This window comes from Lynx canadensis, chromosome X, assembly GCF_007474595.2.
Source record: "Lynx canadensis isolate LIC74 chromosome X, mLynCan4.pri.v2, whole genome shotgun sequence".
Taxonomy (NCBI): domain Eukaryota; kingdom Metazoa; phylum Chordata; class Mammalia; order Carnivora; family Felidae; genus Lynx; species Lynx canadensis.
The window spans coordinates 51615490-51637483 of NC_044321.2; the positions used below are offsets into that span (position 1 = coordinate 51615490).

At 39.3% G+C, this 21994-nt stretch overlaps 1 protein-coding gene across 1 annotated transcript in view; it reads left to right on the forward strand.

The window, feature by feature from the left end:
- The window catches only part of MSN (moesin), a 65611-nt gene extending 63069 nt beyond the window's left edge, over positions 1-2542 (forward strand). Inside the window, exon 13 of the mRNA XM_030304656.2 lies at positions 329-2542. Coding sequence (XP_030160516.1) covers positions 329-493 — 165 coding nt within the window. The 3' untranslated portion in view covers positions 494-2542. The remainder of the gene's footprint in view (positions 1-328) is intronic.
- Positions 2543-21994: the final 19452 nt, after the last annotated feature.

Below are 21994 nucleotides of genomic sequence, written 5' to 3' on the forward strand. Positions count from 1 at the left end.
CCATTTAACTTTTGTATTCAGAAAATACCCTGACCTGATTTCTACCATTATTCTACTCTTAGAGAATACCTGCCATCAATCAATTGGTCCCCTAAGTTTGTGGGGGGTTTGTTTTATTTTTGCTCCACTGCAGTCCCAACAGGGCTGAAAATGGTCCTCAACAAACGTGTGTGTGTGTGTGTGTGTGTGTGTTTGTATGTGTATGTGTTAGTGTATATAGAAAAAGAGGGGTGAATGTGTGTGGAGGGGGGTAGAGAGAGAGAATCTGCTTAAGGGAAGGTAAAGTTAGATCAAGCCATTAACCCCTCATCCCCTTACACCTGCACAGGCCCTCACTTCAGAACTGGCCAATGCCCGCGATGAGTCCAAGAAGACTGCCAATGACATGATACATGCTGAGAACATGCGACTTGGCCGAGACAAATACAAGACCTTGCGTCAGATCCGGCAGGGCAATACCAAGCAGCGCATTGATGAATTTGAGTCGATGTAATGGTCACCCCAACTGTAGGGACCCCTCCTCCCTTCTTCCTTGCCCCCACACTCTTTTACTCCTGCCTAACTCACACTGTGCTGAAGCCACTAACTAGAACAGCCCTGGAGTCATGCCAAGCATTCAGTGTAGCCATGGGACCAAACCTAGCCCCTCAGCTCCCACTCACTTCCTTGGACAAGTAAATGGCCCACAATGGTGCCAATTGGACCCTCTTTCCCTCTGTCCCATTTAATATAGCTTACAGGAAAAGACCACTTCCCTAGCTCAGAGGCACTTCGCACTTGATTTGGGAAATACCCCCTCATTTACTGTTGTTCTGTAGGGGTGAAGTGTGGTATTGGTTGAAAAATAACCCCCACACCCCTGCCACAGACTGCCTTCCTTTTCAGGGTCCTGTGATTTGCAGAAAATCACATGGTTTAGGAAAGGAGGCACGGCCCTGAGTATATGCTCTAGGATGTCAAATGACCTAGGATTAGCCCTTCCAATTCCCACTTCTTCTAGAGTTATTTAGGCTTTATAATGATTGGAAGCTAAAAAGATGTTCAGTCATTCTTCTCTATACCTCCCAGATGGGGCCTGCTACAAACTCAGTTCTAATAAGTTTTATCCCTGAGTTTAGGAATTCAGTTTCTCCCCATGGTGAGATGGCAGGAGACAGTACCTTCAAGAGACTTCACCAACGTCTTAGAAGGCTGTTGGCCATTCACTTCAGGCAAGGCTGGATAGGAGAGCCTACCCTAATGTTTTATAGGAGCCTAGGCTTGTTTCAAGTGAGCTTTATGGGCGGAAAATGTATTATTCTGAGTTCCTTCCTTCGTGGGATCTGCCCCTCCCCACTCCAACCCCCAAATTCCCTCCAGCTAGAATGGTAGGGATGGTTACCCAAAAACCTAGCCAGTCCCATCCAGCACTCTTGCCAAAGGGAGGAAATGTTCACACTGGGCTTCAGTATTTTTTCTGCCAGGGTTCTAAGGTCACTTCTTTCATCAGAGCTTCCATCAGAGCTATGTGGGCCACCATTCCTGCTTCAGGGCCATCCATGCCTTAGTATGGTGAGCTCTGGAGCTTGATGCCAGTTGGTTCAATTGGTGAGTGGGTAGAAGATGCTGAGTGTGGTGAGAAAAGCCTTCAGCCTGGATCCCACTGTTTACTTGACCCCCCTGAGATCCTTAATAGCTCCTTTCCCTCACCCCAAGGTGATGAATGGGCCCTGCTTCTGTTTAACAAACCTCTACCCAAGTCTTGCCCCAGCTGTGCTGCCCCTTGAAGTTGTGAACCAGACAGATGTTGGGGGCTCTGGTCTGGTCCCTTCTACACTCCAACATCTTTCTTTCAATCCAGGATTAACCTCCCCTTCCTCTATGTTTCATGTGTGCTCTTTTTTTTTTACAAGTATTATATAGTCTAGTGGCATCTAATTCAATATTGATTTCTGTGTTTCTTGCTAATGCACTCTTAGAAGATATTAGTCTTGAGGCAGGATCATTTTGGCCTCATTCCCTTACCATCCCCACACCTGGGAAGCATATACTATATTATTAAAGAATATTTTGCCAGAAACATTATTGCAAGAAGCTTTCAGTATTAGTGATGTCACCTGTCACTATAGGTCCTACAGTCCCTTCTTAAAATACTTGGTATTTGTTTCATTGTTTTTATTTTGCCTTCTCCCAAGAGTTCAGTTCCCAAGGGGTTATACTGTCCTTCCATGCAATGCCCCTAGCCCAGAGCCCTTGGCTTTGATCCCTCCCTGACTTCATTCTGACTTTGGGGAGTCATGTGCATTGCTGTGAATTATATTGACACTCTCTTGGTGATATGGCCTATACTAGCTAAATTCAAACCTGAAATTGTAGGGCAGTTTAGCTGCCTTAAGGGCAATAACCCATTCACAGGGAGGCTGGGAAGAAAGGTTAGATTTTGTATTTAGGTTTTTGTGTGCATGTGTATTTTGGGGGGTTTTAAAAAATTTTTTGGAGGGGTTTATGCTCAACTCATGTTCTGTTTCAGTGCCAATAAAAGGAAGACTTCTCTGTGACTTGATATTTTGTTGTAGTATGTATGAGTGGGTGGTTGTAAGATACTTCACTGTAATTTACATTCTGTAGACCACCTTCCAATCCTGGTCTCATTTCATACTCATTTCAGTCCTATGGAGAGTGGATATTACCATCCTCATTTTAGGAGGGAAGCAATGGACTTGAGAAAACACTACCCAAGGGACAAGACTGTCTGACTTAATTGCCTACGCAGTTTCCAGGACTACAGGTCAACTTTTCCAGTGTAGGTGGGCCCTGAATTGATCATGGGATGCTCCTGGGCTCACTTGGACTTGGGGCTTTAGAATTTCTTGTGAAGGGTCTCTAGACTCCTCCTGGGATAGTCAGGCCCTGTCCTGCTTCCTTATTGGGAAGTACTCCAGGCTTGCCAATTTCCTACTACTTATTGCAGTTCCAATAAAGGTCAGAGAAATTACCTTGAACCCTGTTGCAAAAGGCAGTGAGGAGTGGAGTGTGAAGTGAAGATGGAGTGTATATATGTACAAAAGCTGTTGGGAAGTACTTTGTTGCTTATGAAACATGTCAATTTTATAACCTAAATGTACTTATGCTAGTTTTACAGATGAGGAAACAGACCCAGGTAAGACTTCCAGGCTGTCTTGAACCTAGCACATTGTCTCATTTACCAGTCTCCTTCTTGGTGAACCACACTTGCACAGAAAAGTAAACCATGTATTATGTGAGCTTTAAATCCTTCACAAGAAAACTTTCAGCCAGTGGTGCCTAAATTGGTCTGCACATTGGAATTGTAAAAGTTGTTTTAAAAGACCAGACCTCATCCTCAGATCAAATTACAATCTCTAGTAGTGGGATACAGCCATCAGTATATTTGATGATTCCAATTAGTAGCCAGACTTGGGAACCACTGCTCTGAGGGCATACTATTTTTTAACTTTTTTTTTATTTTTAAATTTTATTTTAATTCCAGTATAGTTAACATACAGTTATATTAGTTTCAGGTGTACCATACAGTGATTCAACAATTCCATACATAACCCAGTAGTCATCACAGCAAGTGCACTCTTTATCAACATCACCAATTTCACCCATCTCCCCTTTGCAATGTTATTGCAAATGGAAAAATTTCATTCCTTTTTATTGCTGAATAATATTCCATTATATGGTAGGAAACACAAAAGCAGCAAAAATGAATATTTATCTAAAAAATCAATGATCTCACAAAATAAAAGAATATAAAATATGACAGTATATACCCAAAATGTAGGGAAGAGAGGATTAAAGAATGAGTTCAAACTTAAACAACCATCAACTTAATATAGACTGCTATATGCAGAAGAGTTTACACACAAACCTAATGGTAACCATATATCAAAAATGGAAAGAATAAAAAGAATGAAATCCAAATATATTACCAAAGAAAACCAGGAAACTGAAGAGAAAGACAAGAAATAATCAGAGAAAATCTTCAACCACAAAAGAAATAATATAAAAATAAATACATATGTATCAATAATGTTGAAATCAAGTGGACTAAATGCTCCAATAAAAAGACATAGGATGACAGAATATATATATATATATATATATATATATCAAGCTGTATCTATATGCCACCCAGAAAAGACTCATTTTACATCAAAAAACACCTGAAGATTCAAAGTGAGGGGGTTGAGAAACATCTTGCTAACGGAGGTCGAATAAAAGCTGGAGTAACAATACTTATATTGAACTTAGATTTAAAAAAATTAACGTTTATTTGTTTTTGGGACTGTGAACAAGAGAGGGGCAGAGAGGGAAACACAGAATCTGAAACAGGCTCCAGGCTCTGAGCTATCAGCACAGAGCCTGACGTGGGGCTCGAACCCACAAACTGTGAGATCATGACCTGAGCTGAAGTCGGACGCTTAACCGACTGAGCCACCCAGGCGCCCCTGAACATAGTAGATTTTAAAACAAAGTAACAAGAGATAAAGAAGGGCACTATGTCATAATTATTAGGACAATTGATCAAGCAGATATAACAAATGTAAATACTTATGCACCCAACATGGAGGCACCCAAATACATAAAACAGTTAATAACAAACATAAAAGAATGAATTGATAATGACACCATAATAGTAGGGGACTTTAACATCCTAATTACATCAATAGAGCCTCTAAACAGAATATAAACAAGAAAACAGTGGATTTGAATGACTCACTGGACCAGGTGGACTTAACATATATCCAAAACAGTTCATCTGAAAACAGCAGAATACACATTCTTTTCAAGTGCACACAGAACATTCTCCAGACTAGATCACATATTAGGCCACAAAACAAGCTTCAACAAACTCAAGAAAATTGTAGTCATACCATACACCTTTTCTGATCAAAACACTACGAAACTAAAAGTCAACCACAAGAAAACATCAGGAAATCCCACAAATACATGGAGGTTAAATAACACGCTGCTAAACAATGAACGGGTCAACCAGGAAATGATATAAAAATTACATAGAAACAAATGAAAATGAAAACAAAATGGTCCAAAACTATTGGAATGCAGCAAGTGTGGTCTAATATGGAACTTTATAGTAATACAGGCAAACCTCAAGAAGAAAGAAAAATCTCAAATAACTTACCTAAACTTAGACCTAAAGGAGCTAGAGAAAGAACAACAAACAAAAGGTAAAAACAGTAGAATTAAGGAAATAATAAATTTTGGAACATAAATAAGTGATATAGAAAGTAAAAATACAATAGATGTGATCAATGAAACCAGGAGGTGGTTCTTTGAAAACATCAATAAAATTTTTTGAAAATGTTATTTTTGAGAGAGTTTGTGTGTGAGTGGGGTATGGGCAGAGAGAGAGGGAGACAGAGGATCTGAAGCAGGCTGACAGCAGAGAACCCAATGTGGGTATCTGAGCTCACGAACTATGAGATCATGACCTGAGATGAAGTTGAATGATTAACCAATTGAACAACCCAAGTGCCCCCCCAAATCAGTAAAATTGATAAACCTCTCACCAGACATCAAGATAAAAGAGAAAAGACTCAAATAAAGAAAATCATAAATGAGAGAGGAGAAATAAAAACCGACACCAAGGAAACACAACAAATTATTAGAGAATATGATGAAAAACTCTATGCCAACAAATTGGACAACCAGGTAGAAATGGATAAATTCCTAGAAACAAATAAATTACAAAAACTGAAACAGGAGGAAATTTAAAATGTGAATAGGCCAATAGCCAGCAAATAAACTGAATCAGTAATAAAAAAACGCCCAACAAACAAAAGCCCAGTGCCAGATGGCTTCACAGGCAGAATCTAGCAAACATTTAAAGAAGAGTTGATACCTATTCTGCTCAAATTATTCCAGAAACTGGAAAGGGAAGAAAAACTTCCAAATTCATTCTATGAGGCCGGCATTACCCTGATACAAAAGCAAATCAAAGCACCACTAAAAACAAGAACTATAGGCCAATATTCTTGATGAACATTGATGCAAAAATCCTCAACAAATTACTAGCAAACCAATTCCAACAATACATATTAAAAAATCATGAATCACAAGCAAATGATATTTATTCCTGGGTTGCAAGTGTTGTTCAGTATTCACAAATTAATCAACATGATACAGCACATCAAGAATCAGAAAGGATTAAAAAACATATGATCATTTCAATAGACACAATAAAAGCATTTGACAAAGCACAACATCCATTCATAATGAAAACCTTCAACAAAGTAGGTTTAGAGGGAATTCACCTCAATATAATAAAGTCCATATATTAAAAACACAGTTAACGTCATTCTTAGTGGAGAAAATCTTTGAGATTTTTCCCTAATTTCAGAAAAAAGACATGGATATCCACTCTCACCACCTTTAGTGAACATAGTACTGGAAGTCCCAACCACAGCAGTCAGAAACAAAAAGAAATAAAGGCATCCAATTGGTAAGGAAGAAGTAAAACTGTCACTATTGCAGATGACTTGATACTCTTTATAGAAAACGCAAAAGACTCCACCAAAACACTACTAGAACTGATAAGCAAAATCAGTAATATTTCAGGATACAAAATCAATGCACAGTAATCTATTACATTTCTATTCGCCAACAATAAAGAACAGGAAGAGAAATTAGGGAATCAATCACATTTAAAATTGCACCAAAAGTGGTAAAATACCTAGGAATAAACCTAACCAAATCAGTGGAAGACGTGTACTCTTAAAAGTATAAAACACTGATGAAGGATATTAAAAATGACACAAAGATTGAAGCATACTTCTTGCTCATGAATTGGAAGAACAAATATTGTTAAAATGTCTATACTATCCAAAACAATATACACATTTAATGCAATTTTTATCAAAATACTAATAGTATTTTTCACAGAGCTAGGAAAATCCTAAATTTGTAATCAACCACAAAAGAACCTGAGTAGACTAAGCAATCTTGAAAAAGAAAAACAATGATGGACATAATCCAATTCCAACTTCAAGTTATATTGCAAAGCTCTAGTGATCAAAACGCTTTGGTACTGGCACAAAAATAGACACATAGATCCAAAGGAACAGAATAGAAAACCTAGAAATAAACCCACAAGTATATGGTCAATTAATCTTCAACAAAACAGGAAAGAATATCCAATAGGAAAAAAACCAGTCTTTTCAATAAATGGGGTTGGGAAAACTGGACAGCAACATGCAAAAGAATGAAATAAACTTACACCATACACAAAAATAAATTCTAAGTGGACTCAAGACTTAAAGTAATACATAAAACCATAAAAATCTTAGAAAAGAACAAAGGCAGTAACTTCTTTGACATTGATTGTATGTAGCAACTTTTTTCTATATATGTCTCCTAAGGCACGGAAAACAAAAGCAAAAATAAACTATTGAGACTACATCAAAATAAAAAGCTTCTGCACAACAAAGGAAACAATCAACAAACTAAAAATCAATCTTCAGAATGTGAGAAGATATTTGCAAATGACATATCTGATAAAGGGTTAGTATCCAAAATATTAAATAACATATACAAATCAACACCCAAAAGACAAACAGTCCAATTAAAAAATGGGCAAAGGACATGAACAGACATTTCTCCAAAGACATCCAGATGGCTCACAGACACATGAAAAGATGTTCATTATCTCTTATGATCACAATTACAATGAGATATCACCTCATACCTGTCAAAATGACTAAAATCAAAAATACAAGAAACAGTGGGTGTTGGCAAGGATGTGGAGAAAAAGGAACATTCGTGCATTGTTGATGGGAATGTAAACCGGTACAGTCACCGTGGAAAGCAGTAAGGAAGTTCCTCAAGAAATTAAAAATAGAACTACCCTATGATCCAGGAATTGCACTATTGAGTATATACCCAACAAATACAAAAACACTAATTCAAAGGGATATTAACACCTTTATGTTTACAGCAGCATTAATTACAATAGCCGAACTATGGAAGCAGTCCAAGTGTCCATCAATAGATGAATTAGATGAGTAGATAAAGAACTGGTACACACACACACACACACACACACACAAGAATATTGTTCAGCCATCAAAAACAATGAAATATTACCATTTGCAATGACGTGAATGGAGATAGAGACTATAATGCTAAGTGAAATAAGTCAGAGAACAAATACCATATGATTTCTTTCACTCACCTGGCAATTTAAGAAACAAAATAAGCAAATGGGAAAAAAAGAGGGAGAGTCAAACCAAGAAACAAATTCTTAACTGTAGAGAAAAAACTAAGGGTTACCAGAGGGGAGCCAGGTGGGAAAATGGGTTAAATAGGTGATGGGATTAAGGAGGACACTTGGCCATGTTGAGCACTGGGTGATGCACGGAATTGTTGAATCAGTATATTGTACACCTGGCACTAAAGTAACACTATATGTTAACTAACTGGAAATAACATAAAAACTTAAAAAAAAAACAATTAACAAAATGACAATAAATGCATTCCTATCAATAATTGCTTTAAATGTAAATGAACTAAATGCTGCAATCAAAAGAGATAGGATAACTGAATGGATAAACACCACCACCAACAGCAATAACAAATGAGATCCATCCATATGCTACCTACAAGTGTTGCCTCAGACCTAAAGACACATTTAGACTGTAAGTGGAGGGACAGAAAAAGATGTGCCATGCAAATAAAAGTGAAAAAAAACCAGTCAAGATAGCAATACTCATTAGACAAAATAGACTTTAAAACAAAGATTGAAGATTATGAAGTAAAATGGTGATGTAGAAAGACCCTGAACTCTTCTTCCATGGAGCACATCAAATTACACCTATTTATAAAGCAATTCCTCCTGAAGAAGATCTGAGGGCTGACTGAACTGCTTCTGCACAAGAAAAGGTAGGAAAGAATGGTGAAAGAAAACAGTTAAGTGAGACAGAGACACAGTAATGAGACACAGTAAGGAGACAGAGACATCTCCTATCCCTGATGCTACAATCTTCAGTGGGGAGGGATAGTACTGAAGGACCAGGAGCAGATTCCTCTGTCCTTGGGCACAGAAAAAGGTGGCAATTTAAAAGCATCCAGCATATAAAGGAGCCAGCCCTAGAATTCTGCCAAACAGTGGGAGGGCTGCTGGAACTCTCTTTTGGTCACAGGGACATGGTTTATATCCTCCCCTCCACCTCAGAAGTGCAGACCAGAACAGGGTCCAGATTCCAAAATTGCATGCCACCTCAGCAAACACATGGTCCCTTAACCCACACCAGTCTTGGACACCCTGTCACATAAAAAAAAAAAGGCATGGATTAAAAGAAAAATTATGCATCAGCACTCCTGTATCCCTTGGGTAAATTCCTAGTAGTGCTATTGCTGGGTCATAGGGTAGTTCTATTTTTAATTTTTTGAGGAGGGCATTTGGGATGAGCACTGGGTATTGTATGTAAGCCAATTTTACAATAAATTATATTTAAAAAAAGAAAAACTAGCATATAAAAAAGTCAGTACCACAACTCCACCAAATTACCAGGAGGCTGCTAGAAATCTCTCCTGATGGAAGAAACTGAGAAACACAGTCTATACTCCTCCTCTACCTAAAAAAAAGCACAGACCAGTGCATATTTTGAGTGCCTAACTAGCCTCAGTGAGCCCTGGGCCCATAGCCTATACTATCTCCAGCCATCTTACCAAAATGGCCACAAAGTGGTGCACAATGAGACACCACTGTTTAGTGCCCACTACAGCTCCAGCCTTTGCACTAAGGTGACACCAGCATGAAGCACCCTTGAACATGCCAGGCTCACACCACTTTTGCTTCAGGTGTTTTGCTGGGGCACCCCTAGTATATACCTAGTATGTAGTATTCCGGAACCTTCCAGGTGATATCTGCCTCATATCCAATAACCCTAAAAAGGCACACCTTGCATGGAGCACCCCAGACATCCCTGTCTGCACCAGCACTGGCTCCAGTCACCTGACCAGGGCAACCTAAGTGCTGAGGATCTTGGGACACCGAGGCTTGCATACAGTTCAGCTTTAGCTTTCCTTCCCTGTCACCCTCAATGTGGAGAGTCCCAGAACAAGACAGCTTGCAACCACTTTAGCATCCATTGTCCTGCTAGAACACGTTTTGCATGGAGAGCCCAGGGAACAACACCAGTGCATTCCATATTAACTTTAGGCACCCCGTTCATGGAATGCCCCAGAACCCTGTAACTTGTATCCCACCTCAGCTTCTGTCACCCCTCCAGCCATACTTCACCCTGCATGAAGAATCTTAGAAAACCCTGGCTTGTACCTACATGGGGGGCACCTTCTGCAAAATGAGTCCAGTCCTACACACTGCCTTAGCTCCAGCCACCCTGCCAAAGCAACCCCTGCACAGAGCACCCTAGGACACACAGGCTTTCACCCATTAGAGCTTTAACTCTCCTCCAAGTTCTGCACAGTAAGGACACCTCAGCCTACACCCACTTCAGCTTTAGTTGTCCTGATAGAATGCCTGCTACACAGAAAGGCCCATGACAAGGGATGTCTAGGGAAGATGGTGGCAGAGTAGGAGGACCCTAGGCCCATCTTGTCTCACGAACACAACTCAATAACTATCAAATCATCCTAAATACCATAGAAATTGACATGAAGACTGACAGAACAAACTCCACAACTAAAGGGAAAGAAGAGGCCACATTGAAGAAGGTAGGAAGTGTGGAGACATGGTTTAGGGAAGAAATGGATCATGGGTGCTGTGGAGGGGAGGGAGCTATGGTGATGGAGAAGGGATGGAGAGAGGGAGGAGTACATAGGAGAATGCACAAGGAGAATATTTCCCCAAAGCCATTGGCTTGGAAAATGAGAAGGGCTGAATTTCATAAGTTCTTACAACCAGCAGGGCTTGAAGGCAGGAGTTTTAAGGTCAGTGAGCTTGGCTGGGATACCACCTGAAAAGCACTGCAATACTAGATAGAAGGCAGGCAAACAAGCAGGAAAGGGGGAGCAGACAGCATGGAAACAGTGATCTGAAAAAATGCTTGGGGCAGAGTGGGGAGATTATTCACTCTTCTTGGAGAAAATCCCTGAGAGACAGCATTCACAGGGATACCTCACTGGGAACAAAGGAGTTGGCTGGAGCCATTTACCTCCCACACCAATCAGCATAAACACAGTCACTTGACTTGTTGACACTGGCTGACTAACTTGCTTACACAAAACCCCATGTCCCTGTGCTCTGATGAAACTGCCTTTCTCAAAGTTGCCTTAGTCCCAGCATGGCAGGCCCTTCCCCCAGAAGACCAGCACAAACCGCATCCTACACCACCTCTCTAAATCCTGGAGTTGTAAAGGTCAACAAGCTTGACTGGGATAGAGCCAGGAAAGCACTGCACTGTTCCTGGAGAGAAGGCAGGCAAAAAGCCCTGAGACAGATAGGGTGCAAACTGCAATTTGAAGAACACCTGGGGACCGCAGGAGACTATTCTTTATTCCAGAAGCACTTCCCTGAAAGACAGCCTTCAAGAGACACCTCTCTAGGAACAAAGGAGCTGGCTAGCAACATTTCCCTCCCCCATCCCTAAGATAAACACAGAGTCACCTGGGAGAAGCAGCTCAGTGCAGACATAGGCTGCCTAATTTGCTTACATGAAACCACATAGCCCTGTGTTCTGTGGGACTACCCTTCTCAGTCAAGCTTGCCTCAGTCACAGCACATTAAGCCCTTGCCTCAGAAGACTAGCGCAAACTTCTCTCCACACCACATCTCCAGAACAGAGTGTTCCACAAAGCCTCAGTTCTGTTGGAGTTGATGTCAGGTCTCATTTCACAAGCAGATAAGAGTACACTTAGTTAAAACATACCACATTAAGGCCATGAACCACACATTGCCCACAACAGGCAAGGATACAACTGCAGACGACTGGTCTGAAGGATAGAGCAGCCACAACACAACGTGTGAGTACAAACAGCACACACCAGAGACACTTCCTGAAGCACCAGGCACTGGACACTACACGACCTTTTCTTCATAAAGCCATTATGTTCAGAACCAGGACACATAACTGGACTTTATAATGCAGAGAAGAAAGCTGAGACTTAGACAAAATGCCAATATGGAGAAATTTATTCCAAATTAAAGAACAAGATGAGGCTACAGTGAGAGATCTAAGGGGAATAGTTATAAATAACATGCTCAAGGAATAATATAAAGCAAAAATAATAAAAATCATAAAATAATCACTGGGCTCGAGAAAAGAAAAGAACACATCAGGTAGACTTTTACCACAGTGATAAAAGAATTAAAAAAGAATCAATTGGAAATGAAGAACACAATAAATGAGCTCAGAAACAGACTCAATGCAATCAGTAGCAGGCTAGAAGAAGCATAAGGATGACTTAGTGACCTAGAAGACAAAATAATGGGAAAAAAATGAAGCTGAACAAAAGAGAGATAGAAGAATTAGGCAACATAAGAATAGACTTAGGGAACTCAGAGACTCCATCAAACATAGCATTTGTATTACAGGACTCCCATTGGAAGAAGAGAGAAAACAGGGGGGAGGGGGGAGGACTTGGGTGGCTCAGTTGACTGGGCATCTGACTTTGGCTCAGATCATGATCTCATGGTCCACAAGTTCCAGCCCCATTGGGATCTGTGTTGACAGCTCAGAGCCTGAAGCCTGCTTTGGATTCTGTCTCCCTTTCTCTCTGCCCCCCCTTCTCTCTCTCTCTCTCTCTCTCTCTCTCAAAGGTAAATACACATTTAAAAATTTAAAAAAGAGAGAATTTTATGAAAAACCATATGCCAACAAATTGGACAACCTGGAAGAAATGGATAAATTCTTAGAAATATATAAACTACCAAAACTGAAACAGGAAGAAATATAAAACATGAACAGACTGAACATGAGTAAAGAAATAGAATAAGTAATAAAAAGTCTTCCAACAAACAAAATTCCAGGGCCAGATGGTTTCACAGCCAAATTCTACCAAACATTTAAAGAAGAGTTAACATCTATTCTTCCCAAACTATTCCAAAAAATAAAAAAAAATGTAGGGAAAACTCCCAAATTCTTTTTATGAGGCCAGCATTGCACTGATTCCAAAACCAGAGAAAAAAGTCCACTAAAAAATAAACCACAGCCTAATATTCCTGATGAACATGGATGCAAAAAATCTCAACAAAATATTAGCAAATGAAACCCAAAAGTAAATTAAAGGAATAATTCACCACGATCAAGTAGAAGATTTATTCCTGGGCTGCAAGTGGTTCAGTATTCACAGATCAATTAATGTGATACATATTAATAAAATAACATATAAGAACCACATGATCCTCTCAATGGGATGCAGAAAGAGCCTTTGACAAAATACAACATCTATTCATTATAAAAACCCTCCACAAAGTAGAGATAGAGGGAACATACTTCAACATAATAAAACTAATATACAAAAAAAAAAAACAGCTAATATCATCCTCAGGAATAAGACAGGGATGACCACCCCTGCCATTTTTTATTTAACATAGTACCGGAAGGCCTACCCTCAGCAACCAGACAACAAAAATAAACAAAAGGCATCCAAATCAGCAAAGAAGTCAAACTTCACTATTTGCAGTTGACATGATACTCTATATAGAAATCCTGAAAGGCTCCACCAAAAACATGGTAGACCTGATACACAAATTCAGTAAAGTCACAGGATACAAAATCAACGTACAGAAACCTGTTGCGTTTCTGTACACCAACAATGAAGCAGCACAAAGGGAAATATAGGATTCAATCTCATTACAATTACATTACGAACAATAATATACCTAGGAAAAAACCTACCCAAAGAGGTGAAAGACCTGGATTCTGAAAACTATAAAACACTGATTACAGAAATTGAAGATGATGCAATGAAATGGAAAAACATTCCATGCTCATGAATTGGAAGAACAAATATAACAAATATTGTTAATACGTGTATACTAACCAAACAATCTTCACATCTAATGCAATCCTTATCAAAATACCAATAGCATTTTTCACAGAACTAGAACAATCCTTAAATTTGTATGGCACCACAAATTACCACATATAGCCAGCCAAAGCATCCTTGAAAAAGAAAATAAAACCTGCAGGCATCACAGTTCCAGACTTCATGTTATAGTACAAATCTGTAGTCATCAAAACATTATGGTACTGGCACAAACATAGACACATAAGTAAATTGAACAGAATAGAAAACCCAGAAGTTAACCAACAACTGTATGGTCAATTAATCTTTGACAAAGAAGGAAACAATATCCGATAGAAAAATAACAGTGTCTTCAACAAATGCTATTGGGAAAACTGGACAGCAACATGCAAAAGACTGAAACTGGACCACTTGCTTACACCATACTCAAAAATAAATTCAAAATAGGTTAAATACCTAAATGTGAGACAGGAAACCATAAAATCCTAGCAGAGAACAAAGGCCGTAAGCTCTTTGACATTAGTCATAGACTTTTTTCTACATATGTCTCTTGAGGCAAGGGAAATAAAAGCAAATGCAAAGTATTGGGACTTCATCAAAATCAAAATCTTTTGCACAACAAAGGAAATAATCAACAAAACTAAAAGGCAACTTTTGAAATGTGAGAAGATATTTGCAATAACATATCTGATAAAGGGTCAGTATCTAAAATATATAAAGAACTTAAAAAACTCAACACCCTAATATTTAATAATCCAATTAATAAATGGACAGTAGACATGAATAGATATTTTTCAAGAAGACATAAACGTGGGCAACAGGCATACAAAAAGATTATCAACATCATTGATCATCAAGGATATACACATCAAAACTACAATGAGCTACCACCTCACAATCGTCAGAATGGCTAAAATAAACCACATAAGAAAGAACAGGTCTTGACGAGAATGTGGAGAAGGGGAACCCTTTTACATTGTTGCTGGGAATGCAGACTGGTGCAGCCACTCTGGAAAACAGTATGGAGAGTTCTCTAAAATTTAAAAATAAAACTGTCCTCCGATCCAGCAACTGTATTACTAGGTATTTACCAAAGAATAAAAATGCTGATTTGAAGGGATACATGCACCTCAATGTTTATAGCAGCATTATCAATAATAGTCAAACTATGGAAGCAGTCCAAGTGTCCATCGACTTATGAATGGATAAAGAAGAGTTGGTACACACACACACACACACACACACACACAGTATTCCTCAGCCACAAAAAAAGAATGAAATCTCATCATTTGCAATGATGTGGATGGAGCTAGAGAATATTATGCTAAGTGAAATAAGTCAGTCAGAGCAAGACAAAAACCATATAATTTCACTTAATATGTGGAATTTAGGAACAAAACAAAAAAATCACAACATGAAAAGAGGTGGGGTGGGGGGGACCAGGAAACAGAGTATTAACTGTAGAGAACAAACTGATGATTACCAGAGGGGAACGGGTGGGAGAACCAGTTAATTAGGTGATTGGTTTAAGGAGTGCACTTGTGATGAGCACCAGTTGATTTATGGAAGTGTTGAATCATTATATTATACACCTGAAACTAATATTACACTATATGAACTAACTGGAATTTATATAAAACTTAAAAAAAGCCCCATAACCTCTCAGCTTGCATTACACCTCAAGCCCAGAAGCTGTCCCAGGGCACCTTCTCTGTGGAGAGCCTGGGGACACCCTGGATAATACCCTTCAGCTTCAGCTACCTTAGCAAGGTATCTTCTCTGTGTAGAGTCTTGGGACATCCTGACTTGCCACCATTTTATCCTTGGTTGTCCTGCCAGGGCATCAGCTGTGTGAAGAACCCAGAAACCACATGGATATTCACCCACTTCAGCTTTAGCTGTCCTTACAGGGACACTGTGTGGAGGGCCCCAGAACCCACAGCTCATGCCAGCCACTGCTATTATCAGACAACAAAAGTAAGCAAGAACACAGTCTATATAGAGGGTGGTAATACACAAGACCACTACTTCAAGCTTAAAAGGAGTAGCTGTTTAAAAAAAAAGTGAAGTTTTCTCACCTAAGTAAAGTTGTTTCACCTAATCCTTAGAAACAAGCACAGAAAGTCAAGCAAAATGTGGAGACAGAGGTATATGCTCAAAAAGTAAGAATAAGAAAAAAAAAAACTCAGAAAAGGGACTAAATGAAACAGATAAACAATATGCTTGAGAGAGGATTTAAAGTAGTGATCATAAAAATATTCACCAGGTTGGAGAGAAGAGTGAAAAAACTCAATAAGACCTTCAATAAAGAGATAGCAAACATGAAAAAGAACTAATCGGAGCTGAAGAATACAATAATTAAAATTAAAAAAAAAGCACTAGAGAATATCAACAATATTAGCAGATGGCAAAGAATGTATCAGAAATCAAGAAGACAAGGTAATGGAAAGCACCCAAGCTGAATGACCAGAAGAGAAAAAAAAAAAGCTTCAAAAAAGGATAAATTAAGGGATCACTTGGAAAGCATCAAACATTCACATTGTAGATGTACCAGAAAAAAAAAAGAAGAAGAAGAGGCAGACAAAGGGGCAGAAAAGTTATTTAAGGAAATATTAGCTGAAGCATCCCAAACCTAGGGAAGGAAACATATATCCAGGTTCAAGAAGCACAGAGAGTTCCAAATAAGATAAATACAAAGATATCCACAGCATGACACAAAATAATTAAAATGCCAAAGGTTAAAGATAAAGAGAATGTATTAAAAGCAGTAAGAGAGAAAATTTAACTACAAAAGGTTAACTACAAGGAAAACCCTATAAGACTATCAGCTGATTCTTCAGAAGAAACTTTGCATGGCAGAAGGGAGAGACATGATATACTCAAAGTTCTGAAAGGAAAACAACAACAACAACAACAACAACAACAAATACTCTAGCTGTCAAGGATATCATTTATATAGGAGGAGAGATGAAGAATTTATATCATTTATATGGAAGGAGAGATGAAGAGTTTCCCAAACAAACAACAGTTAAATGAAATTACCACCAACCAAGTCTTACAAGAAATGTTAAAGGGACTTTTTTTAGGTAGAAAACCATGGCCATACTTAGATGTAAGAAAATTATAAATAAAACTATGTCAAATATGACAACATATGCATAAAATGTTGATGAGGGAGTAAAGAAGAAGAAATAATTTTTGTTTAGAATGTGTTTGAACTTAATTGACCAGCAAGTTAATATAAACAGGTATATAATTTGGATATCATATATGAACCTCATGGTAACCATAAACCCAAAACCTATGATAGATACACAAATAATAAAAGGAAAGAAAGCCAAAAATAATACTGCATAAACTCATCAATAACAAAAAAGGAGAAGAAAAGAACAAGGAAAAACTATAAAAAGAAACAATATAAATAACAAAATATCAATAAATACATACATATCAATTAGTTTAAATGTAAATGGCCTGAGTACTGCATTTAAAAGACATACGGTAGTAGAATGGATAAAAACCAAGACTTATTTATGTTCTAACTACAAGAGACTCATCTCAGACCTAAAGACACATCCAGACTTAAAGTGAAGGGACAGAAAAACATTTACCATGCAAATAGAAGTGAAAAACAGCAGCCAAGGTAATAATATTCATACCAGACAAAACAGACTTTAAGAAAAGAGACTATAACAAGAGATAAAGAAATACATTCCATAATGATAAAAGGATCAATCAATCAAACAAGAGGATACAGCACCCAGCAGCAGAACACCCATACACATAAAGCAAATAATAAAGGAGATATAAAGAAAAGTAGATGATAACACAATAATATTTGGGGGCTTTAACACCTTACATGTATGGATGATCATCCAGGCAGAAAATCAATTAAAAAAAACCAGTGTTTTATGATGACACCTTAGAGCAGATTGACATAGCACATATATACAGAACATTCCATCCTATACCAGCAGAATATACATTGTTTTCAAGTGCACATGGAATATTATCCAGAATAGATGCACTGTTAGTAAAAAAAAAAACAAGCTGCAATAAATTTAAGAATATTGAAATAATAACATGCTTCTTTCCTACCACAAGAGTATGAAACTAGAGATCAATCAGAAGAAAAAAACTGGAAACAACACAAACACATGGAGGCTAAACAACATGATACTAAACAACCAGTGGGTCAGTAAAGTAATCAAATAAGTTTTTAAAAATACATGTAAACAAATGAAAGTGAGAATCCAACAGTATAAAATCTTTGGGACACAACAAAAGCAGCTCAAGGAGGGATACAGGTCTACTTCAAGAAACAAGAAAAATAATCAAGTAAACAATCTAACCTTACTCTTACACAAAATAGAAAAAGAAGAAGCCCAAGATGAATAGAAGTAAAGAAATAATAAAGATCAGAACAGAAATAAAGACTAAATAATATTTTAAAAAAATAATGTAACTGGAGGAGGCGCAGGAAGATGGCGGCGTAGGAGGACGCTGGGCTCACCGTTCGTCCTGCTTATCACTTAGATTCCACCTACACCTGCCTAAATAACCCAGAAAACCACCAGAGGATTAGCAGAATGGAGTCACCCGACCCAAGTGCAGACGAGAGGCCCACGGAAGAGGGTAGGAAGGGCGGTGAGGCGGTGCGCGCTCCACGGACTGGCGGGAGGGAGCCGGGGCGGAGGGGCGACTCGCCAGCCAAGCAGAGCCCCCGAGTCCAGCTTGCAAAAGCAGAGGGGCCTGACGGACTGTGTTCCGACAGCAAGCGCGACTTAACGTCTGGGAGGTCATAAGTTAACAGCTCTGCTCAGAAGCGGGAAGGCTGGAGGACAAAGGGAGGGTGAGCTGCGGAGCCCCCGGACGACAGAGCTCAGTTTGGCGGGGAACAAAGGCGCTCGCCAGCGCCATCTCCCCCGCCCATCCCCCAGCCAAAATCCCAAAGGGAACCGGTTCCTGCCAGGGAAATTGCTCGCTCCGCGCAAACACCCAACTCTGTGCTTCTGCGGAGCCAAACCTCCCGCAGCGGATCTGACTCCCTCCGGCTGCCACAGGGCCCCTCCTGAAGTGGATCACCTAAGGAGAAGCGAGCTAAGCCTGCCCCCCCTCCCGCCGTGCACCTTGCCTTCCCACCCCAGCTAATACGCCAGATCCCCAGCATCACAAGCCTGGCAGTGTGCAAGTAGCCCAGACGGGCCACGCCACCCCACAGTGAATCCCGCCCCTAGGAGAGGGGAAGAGAAGGCACACACCAGTCTGACTGTGGCCCCAGCGGTCGGCTGGGGGCAGACATCAGGACTGACTGCGGCCCCGCCCACCAACTCCAGTTAGACACCACAGCACAGGGGAAGTGCCCTGCAGGTCCTCACCACACCAGGGACTATCCAAAATGACCAAGCGGAAGAATTCCCCTCAGAAGAATCTCCAGGAAATAACAACAGCTAATGAGCTGATCAAAAAGGATTTAAATAATATAACAGAAAGTGAATTTAGAACAATAGTCATAAAATTAATTGCTGGGCTGGAAAACAGTATACAGGACAGCAGAGAATCTCTTGCTACAGAGATCAAGGGACTAAGGAACAGTCATGAGGAGCTGAAAAACGCTTTAAATGAAATGCAAAACAAAATGCAAACCACCACAGCTCGGATGGAAGAGGCAGAGGAGAGAATAGGTGAACTAGAAGATAAAGTTTTGGAAAAAGAGGAAGCTGAGAAAAAGAGAGATAAAAAAATCCAGGAGTATGAGGGGAAAATTAGAGAACTAAGTGATACACTAAAAAGAAATAATATACGCATAATTGGTATTCCAGAGGAGGAAGAGAGAGGGAAAGGTGCTGAAGGGGTACTTGAAGAAATAATAGCTGAGAACTTCCCTGAACTGGGGAAGGAAAAAGGCATTGAAATCCAAGAGGCACAGAGAACTCCCTTCAGACGTAACTTGAATCGATCTTCTGCACGACATATCATAGTGAAACTGGCAAAATACAAGGATAAAGAGAAAATTCTGAAAGCAGCAAGGGGTAAACGTGCCCTCACATATAAAAGGAGACCTATAAGACTCGTGACTGATCTCTCTTTTGAAACTTGGCAGGCCAGAAAGAATTGGCACGAGATTTTCAGGGTGCTAGACAGAAAAAATATGCAGCCGAGAATCCTTTATCCAGCAAGTCTGTCATTTAGAATAGAAGGGGAGATAAAGGTCTTCCCAAACAAACAAAAACTGAAGGAATTTGTCACCACTAAACCAGCCCTACAAGAGATCCTAAGGGGGACCCTGTGAGACAAAGTACCAGAGACATCACTACAAGCATAAAACAGACAGACATCACAATGACTCTAAACCCGTATCTTTCTATAATAACACTGAATGTAAACGGATTAAATGCGCCAACCAAAAGACATAGGGTATCAGAATGGATAAAAAAACAAGACCCATCTATTTGCTGTCTACAAGAGACTCATTTTAGACCTGAGGACACCTTTAGATTGAGAGTGAGGGGATGGAGAACTATTTATCATGCTACTGGAAGCCAAAAGAAACCTGGAGTAGCCATACTTGTATCAGACAAACTAGACTTTAAATTAAAGGCTGTAACAAGAGATGAAGAAGGACATTATATAATAGTTACAGGGTCTATCCATCAGGAAGAGCTAACAATTATAAATGTCTATGCGCCAAATACCGGAGCCCCCAAGTATATAAAACAATTACTCATAAACAGAAGCAACCTTATTGATAAGAATGTGGTAATTGCAGGGGACTTTAACACCCCTCTTACAGAAATGGATAGATCATCTAGACACACAGTCAATAAAGAAACAAGGGCCCTAAATGAGACATTGGATCAGATGGACTTGACAGATCTATTTAGAACTCTGCATCCCAAAGCAACAGAATATACTTTCTTCTCGAGTGCACATGGAACATTCTCCAAGATAGATCATATACTGGGTCACAAAACAGCCCTTCATAAGTTTACAAGAATTGAAATTATACCATGCATACTTTCAGACCACAATGCTATGAAGCTTGAAATCAACCACAGGAAAAAGTCTGGAAAACCTCCAAAAGCGTGGAGGTTAAAGAACACCCTACTAACGAATGAGTGGGTCAACCAGGCAATTAGAGAAGAAATCAAAAAATATATGGAAACAAACGAAAATGAAAATACAACAATCCAAACGCTTTGGGACGCAGCGAAGGCAGTCCTGAGAGGAAAATACATTGCAATCCAGGCCTATATCAAGAAACAAGACAAATCCCAAATACAAAATCTAACAGCACACCTAAAGGAAATAGAAGCAGAACAGCAAAGGCAGCCTAAACCCAGCAGAAGAAGAGAAATAATAAAGATCAGAGCAGAAATAAACAATATAGAATCTAAAAAAACTGTAGAGCAGATCAACGAAACCAAGAGTTGGTTTTTTGAAAAACTAAACAAAATTGACAAACCTCTAGCCAGGCTTCTCAAAAAGAAAAGGGAGATGACCCAAATAGATAAAATCATGAATGAAAATGGAATTATTACAACCAATCCCTCAGAGATACAAACAATTATCAGGGAATACTATGAAAAATTATATGCCAACAAATTGGACAACCTGGAAGAAATGGACACATTCCTGAACACCCACACTCTTCCAAAACTCAATCAGGAGGAAATAGAAAGCTTGAACAGACCCATAACCAGCGAAGAAATTGAATCGGTTATCAAAAATCTCCCAACAAATAAGAGTCCAGGACCAGATGGCTTCCCAGGGGAGTTCTACCAGACATTTAAAGCAGAGATAATACCTATCCTTCTCAAGCTATTCCAAGAAATAGAAAGGGAAGGAAAACTTCCAGACTCATTCTATGAAGCCAGTATTCCTTTGATTCCTAAACCAGACAGAGACCCAGTAAAAAAAGAGAACTACAGGCCAATATCCCTGATGAATATGGATGCAAAAATTTTCAATAAGATACTAGCAAATCGAATTCAACAGCATATAAAAAGAATTATTCACCATGACCAAGTGGGATTCATTC